This window comes from Limanda limanda, chromosome 1, assembly GCF_963576545.1.
Source record: "Limanda limanda chromosome 1, fLimLim1.1, whole genome shotgun sequence".
Lineage (NCBI taxonomy): Eukaryota > Metazoa > Chordata > Actinopteri > Pleuronectiformes > Pleuronectidae > Limanda > Limanda limanda.
In genome coordinates this window covers 240,001-246,729 of record NC_083636.1, presented here as the reverse complement: position 1 = coordinate 246,729, position 6,729 = coordinate 240,001, and the positions used below count along the sequence as shown (strand labels likewise).

At 46.3% G+C, this 6,729-nt stretch overlaps 1 protein-coding gene across 1 annotated transcript in view; it reads left to right on the top strand.

The window, feature by feature from the left end:
* Nucleotides 1-6,729, top strand: part of mbd2 (methyl-CpG binding domain protein 2) — a 28,221-nt gene continuing 21,492 nt past the window's right edge. The window contains exons 1-2 of the mRNA XM_061081500.1: nucleotides 1-383; nucleotides 4,010-4,169. Of these exons, the coding sequence (XP_060937483.1) occupies nucleotides 274-383; nucleotides 4,010-4,169 (270 nt within the window). The 5' untranslated portion in view covers nucleotides 1-273. The remainder of the gene's footprint in view (nucleotides 384-4,009; nucleotides 4,170-6,729) is intronic.

Below are 6,729 nucleotides of genomic sequence, written 5' to 3'. Positions count from 1 at the left end.
GTGTGTGACGTCACAGCCTGCCGTTGGTCGAGCTCAGTTCGGATCAGTTCGGATCGTTTCCTCCGGAGAGAAACGGATCTTAACCCGCCTCGTCCCGGTTCTGACCCGGGAAACTTTTAACCCGAGACAAGTGTCAGGAAGCTCCGGCGGAGGGAGGGAGCGGAGCCGCTGTTCTGTCTACGTAACGTCCCGGCTGCTCCAGCGGCTGGTCACCGTCGGTCCGGAGCTGCTCCACCGGGGATCGAACCCCGAGGACGAGGGTCGGTCGGTCCGATGGAGAGGAAGAGGACGGACTGTCCCGCTCTGCCGCCCGGCTGGAAGAAGGAGGAAGTGACCAGGAAGTCCGGGCTGAGCGCCGGGAAGAGCGACGTCTACTACTACAGGTACTCATCGATCACTCATCGGTCACTCATCGGTCACTCATCGATCACTCATCGGTCACTCGATCATCACTCGATCATCAGCTGGTGATCGATCGGTCCATCTGAAGTTATTGATTGGTTTCCCTCCCTGACATCATCAGTTATCAGTTCATGTGCAGAAAGTGTCAGAGAATTTGTAATGTGTGTGTGTGTGTGTGTGTTAGAGAGAGAGAGTGTGTGTCTATATGTGTGTGTGTCGGTATATGTGTGAGTGAGTTTGTATTTGTGTGTTTGTGAGTGTGTGTCTATATGTGTGAGTGTTTTTGTGTGTGTCCACATCAGAGTGAAACATCATGATTTAAATATTAATTTATTATAACGGTTTATTTAATGTCAGGAGACGTCATTACAGAATAACTCTTTTATTAAATCTTACAGATAATAACTTGAATGTAGCTCAAACAGAACTTTAAATTATACATTTATATTTCATCTTTGCAGCACTTCTGTGTTGCTTTTTATGATTTTAATTAAAGAATAGAATCAGGTGTCAGTTTATGAGGAACACTTTGGTCAAAACCTTTATATCCAAGTGCAATAATCCAATGAAACATTATCAGAGTGAGCGTTTGTAGCAGAACCTCCGGCTGCTGGAAACCACTGAAACCAGTTCCTGTGTTCAGGTGAAACCAGTATCTGTGTTCAGGTGAAACCAGTATCTGTGTTCAGGTGAAACCGGTTCCTGTGTTCAGGTGAAACCGGTTCCTGTGTTCAGGTGAAACCGGTTCCTGTGTTCAGGTGAAATCAGTTCCTGTGTTCAGGTGAAACCGGTTCCTGTGTTCAGGTGAAACCGGTTCCTGTGTTCAGGTGAAACCGGTTCCTGTGTTCAGGTGGAACCGGTTCCTGTGTTCAGGTGAAACCGGTTCCTTTGTTCAGGTGAAACCGGTTCCTGTGTTCAGGTGAAACCGGTTCGTGTGTTCAGGTGAAATCAGTTCCTGTGTTCAGGTGAAACCGGTTCCTGTGTTCAGGTGAAACCGGTTCCTGTGTTCAGGTGAAACCGGTTCCTGTGTTCAGGTGAAACCGGTTCGTGTGTTCAGGTGAAATCAGTTCCTGTGTTCAGGTGAAACCGGTTCCTGTGTTCAGGTGAAACCGGTTCCTGTGTTCAGGTGAAACCGGTTCCTGTGTTCAGGTGAAACCGGTTCCTGTGTTCAGGTGATGGAGCTGCAGTTCACAGGCTGATGTTCAGACTCAGGGGAAGCAGGAGATGCTCGGGTGAAGAGAGACGTGTCTCCTCCGGCTTAAACCGCTTTTAGTGAATCTCTGTTTGAGTAAAACTCTGAGGAGTCATATATCTATATATCTATATCTATATCTATATCTATATCTATATCTAAATCTTCAGTTTACTCGTGTGTGAGAGGTCACATGATATCTAACAGGCCTGTAGCGGCTGAGCATCTCCTCATAGTTGATCTGGCTTCAGTTTTATTTTTGCTCATGATTCTGGATCTTCACTGTGAGGCGGCAGAGGAAATGGCGTCTCTCCCGGGGAAGGTCTGTGGCGAGGCGATGACGCAGCAGAGAGGCTGCGTTCACTTCCTGTTGATCTGTGTCGAAGGCCACGGCTCCACCAGATTAACAGCTCAGTCAGAAACATCCTGTCGACTCCTGGACCTTCAACATGAAGCAGAGCCGTTCACTTTCAGTTTGTAACGTGACTCATCCCTTCCAGTAAAGAGAGCAGTCAGCGGTGGACTTACTGGAACAGCAGCAGCAGCTGAGCTTCTGCTCAACGCACATCTATAACCTCACGCTGGTGCTCAGCAACTTTGTCAAAGACTCAGAATCCACAACATCTCAAATATTCAGGTTCAGAGACTCTGGCTCCAAAACATCAAATAAAGAAACTGTCATAGAGCAGGAGCACACACACACACACACACACACACACACACACACACACACACACACACACACACACACACACACACACCCTCATACACACACACACACCCTCATACACACACACACACACACACACACACACACACACACACACACACACACACACACCCTCATACACACACACACACACACACACACACACATAGACACACACACACACCCTCATAGACACACCCACACACACACACACACACACACACACACACACACACACACACACACACACACACACACACACACACACACACACACACACATGCACACACACTGCTGACCTACATGTCAAACGCAGCTGAACGACTGCTCTTGATTTCCTATCTTTGTGAGGACCGGTCTCATGTGGAGACGCTTCGAGGCCTGGAGGACGTGTTTTTTTCAGGTCGTTGGTTTTAGGGTTAAAGGTCAGAATCCGACTCGGGGTCAGACTTGGTGCCTGAAGTGTGTTCCTCACAAGACAGACGTAGAGATGTGTGTGTGTCTGTGCAGAGGAGTGGGTTGGCTCCAGCTTGAACTTGTTCTCATAAGAGTTTGAAATTGCCGAGCAGGGGCAGATCCACAGTTTTCACTGTTTAACATGGTGATAGGAGCTAAGCTAATGAAGCTAATGAAGCTAATGAAGCTAATGAAGCTAATGTAGCTAATGAAGCTAATGAAGCTAATGAAGCTAATGTAGCTAATGAAGCTAATGAAGCTAATGTAGCTAATGAAGCTAATGAAGCTAATGTAGCTAATGAAGCTAATGAAGCTAATGAAGCTAATGAAGCTACAGTTTCAACTGTGGAGCTTTAATTTCCTTCATTTACATTTTATTCCTTCCTTCCTTCCTTCCTTCCTTCCTTCCTTCCTTCCTTCCTTCCTTCCTTCCTTCCTTCCTTCCTTCCTTCCTTCCTTCCTTCCTTCCTTCCTTCCTTCCTTCCTTCCTTCCTTCCTTCCTTCCTTCCTTCCTTCCTTCCTTCCTTCCTTCCTTCCTTCCTTCCTTCCTTCCTTCCTTCCTTCCTTCCTTCCTTCCTTCCTTCCTTCCTCCCTCCCTTCCTTATTGGCTTCCTTCCTTCCTTCCTTCCTTCCTTCCTTCCTTCCTTCCTTCCTTCCTTCCTTCCTTCCTTCCTTCCTTCCTTCCTTCCTCCCTCCCTTCCATCCTTCCTTCCTTCCCCCCCTCCTCCCTTCCTTCCTTCCTTCCTTCCTTCCTTCCTTCCTTCCTTCCTTCCTTCCTTCCTTCCTTCCTTCCTTCCTTCCTTCCTTCCTTCCTTCCTTCCTTCCTTCCTTCCTTCCTTCCTTCCTTCCACCCTTCCACCCTTCCACCCTTCCACCCTCCCTCCCTTCTTTCCTTCCTTCCTTCCTTCCTTCCTTCCTTCCTTCCTTCCTTCCTTCCTTCCTTCCTTCCTTCCTTCCTTCCTTCCTTCCTTCCTTCCTTCCTTCCTTCCTTCCTTCCTTCCTTCCTTCCTCCCTCGCTCCCTCGCTCCCTCCCTCCCTCCCTCCCTTCCTTCCTTCCTTCCTTCCTTCCTTCCTTCCTTCCTTCCTTCCTTCCTTCCTTCCTTCCTTCCTCCCTCGCTCCCTCGCTCCCTCCCTCCCTCCCTCCCTTCCTCCCTTCCTTCCTTCCTTCCTTCCTTCCTTCTGTCCTTCTCCTTTCTTTCCTTCCCTCCTTCCTTATTTGCTTCCCTCCCTCCTTCCCTTCCTCCTTCCAGTCCCACAGGGAAGAAGTTCCGGAGTAGGCCACAGTTGTCCCGTTACCTTGGCAACACGGTGGATCTGGGATGCTTCGACTTCCGGACGGGGGAGATGATGGGGGGGAAACTTCAGAAGAGCAAACAGAGGCTTCGACACGACTCGCTCAGCCGGACCAAGGTAACACGGAGGGTTCACGTGTGTGTGTGTGTGTGTGTGTGTGTGTGTGTGTGTGTGTGTGTGTGTCTGTGTCTGTGTCTGTGTCTGTGTCTGTGTGTGTGTGTCTGTGTGTGTGTGTGTGTGTGTGTGTGTGTGTGTGTGTGTCTGTGTCTGTGTCTGTGTCTGTGTCTGTGTGTGTGTGTGTGTGTGTGTGTGTGTGTGTGTGTCAGATTATCAGATTAACGCAGCCCTTCCTGCAGCAGGTTGACACTTCAGCAGATCAGCTGACAAACAGTTATTCACTCCGGAGGAGGAGAGGGACGAGTGGGTGTAGCTCCGCCCACCGCCACCTGAACACGCCGTCTATCTTCTTCTTCTGCTCTCATTATTTACATTTACATTTTTCATTGAGCTGACGCTTTTCTCCAAAGCGAGTCACAGTAAGTGCATCAACCCCGAGGGTTCAAACCAAGAGCAAAAACAGTCAAGAAATTACAATTTCTTCAAAAATAAAGTAAAACTACAAAGTGCTATAAGGAAGTGAAATTTAAGTGCTACTAAATAATTAGTTTATAATAATTAGTCAATTGATGCGACTGTTTATATCAGGGCTGTTGTGCTGCTGTTACAGTCTCCAGACTGGATTTCCTTTTATCCGACTTGAAGTTTGTGTAGATGTGAATGTTGCTTCAGACTCAGTCTCATTCTGATTCGTCCTTTGATTCAGACCCAGTCTCATTCTGATTCGTCCTGTTTGATTCAGACTCAGTCTCATTCAGATTCGTCCTTTGATTCAGACTCAGTCTCATTCTGGTTCGTCCTTTGATTCAGACTCAGTCTCATTCTGATTCGTCCTTTGATTCAGACTCAGTCTCATTCAGACTCAGTCTCATTCTGATTCGTCCTTTGATTCAGACTCAGTCTCATTCTGATTCGTCCTTTGATTCAGACTCAGTCTCATTCAGACTCAGTCTCATTCTGATTCGTCCTTTGATTCAGACTCAGTCTCATTCTGATTCGTCCTTTGATTCAGACTCAGTCTCATTCTGATTATTCCTTTGATTCAGACTCAGTCTCATTCAGATTCGTCCTTTGATTCAGACTCAGTCTCATTCTGGTTCGTCCTTTGATTCAGACTCAGTCTTCTGATTCGTCCTTTGATTCAGACTCAGTCTCATTCTTGTTCGTCCTTTGATTCAGACTCAGTCTCATTCTGATTCGTCCTTAGATTCAGACACTGTCTCATTCTGATTCGTCCTTTGATTCAGACTCAGTCTCATTCTGATTCGTCCTTAGATTCAGACACAGTCTCATTCTGATTCGTCCTTTGATTCAGACACAGTCTCATTCTGATTCGTCCTTTGATTCAGACACAGTCTCATTCTGATTCGTCCTTTGATTCAGACTCAGTCTCATTCTGATTCGTCCTTTGATTCAGACTCAGTCTCATTCTGATTCATCCTGTTTGATTCAGACTCAGTCTCATTCTGGTTCGTCCTTTGATTCAGACTCAGTCTCATTCAGACTCAGTCTCATTCTGATTCGTCCTTTGATTCAGACTCAGTCTCATTCTGATTCGTCCTTTGATTCAGACTCAGTCTCATTCAGACTCAGTCTCATTCTGATTCGTCCTTTGATTCAGACTCAGTCTCATTCTGATTCGTCCTTATATTCAGACACAGTCTCATTCTGATTCGTCCTTAGATTCAGACTCAGTCTCATTCTGATTCGTCCTTTGATTCAGACTCAGTCTCATTCAGACTCAGTCTCATTCTGGTTCGTCCTTTGATGCAGACTCAGTCTCGTTCTGATTCGTCCTTTGATTCAGACTCAGTTTCATTCTTGTTCGTCCTTTGATTCAGACTCAGTCTCATTCTGATTTGTCCTTAGATTCAGACTCAGTCTCATTCTGATTCGTTCTTAGATTCAGACTCAGTCTCATTCTGATTCGTCCTTTGATTCAGACTCAGTCTCATTCAGACTCAGTCTCATTCTGATTCGTCCTTTGATTCAGACTCAGTCTCATTCTGATTCGTCCTTAGATTCAGACACAGTCTCATTCTGATTCGTCCTTAGATTCAGACTCAGTCTCATTCTGATTCGTCCTTTGATTCAGACTCAGTCTCATTCAGACTCAGTCTCATTCTGATTCGTCCTTTGATTCAGACTCAGTCTCATTCAGACTCAGTCTCATTCTTGTTCGTCCTTTGATTCAGACTCAGTCTCATTCTGGTTCGTGCTTTGATTCACACTCAGTCTCATTCTGATTTGTCCTTAGATTCAGACTCAGTCTCATTCTGATTCGTTCTTAGATTCAGACTCAGTCTCATTCTGATTCGTCCTTTGATTCAGACTCAGTCTCATTCAGACTCAGTCTCATTCTGATTCGTCCTTTGATTCAGACTCAGTCTCATTCTGATTCGTCCTTAGATTCAGACACAGTCTCATTCTGATTCGTCCTTAGATTCAGACTCAGTCTCATTCGTCCTTTGATTCAGACTCAGTCTCATTCAGACTCAGTCTCATTCTGATTCGTCCTTTGATTCAGACTCAGTCTCATTCAGACTCAGTCTCATTCTTG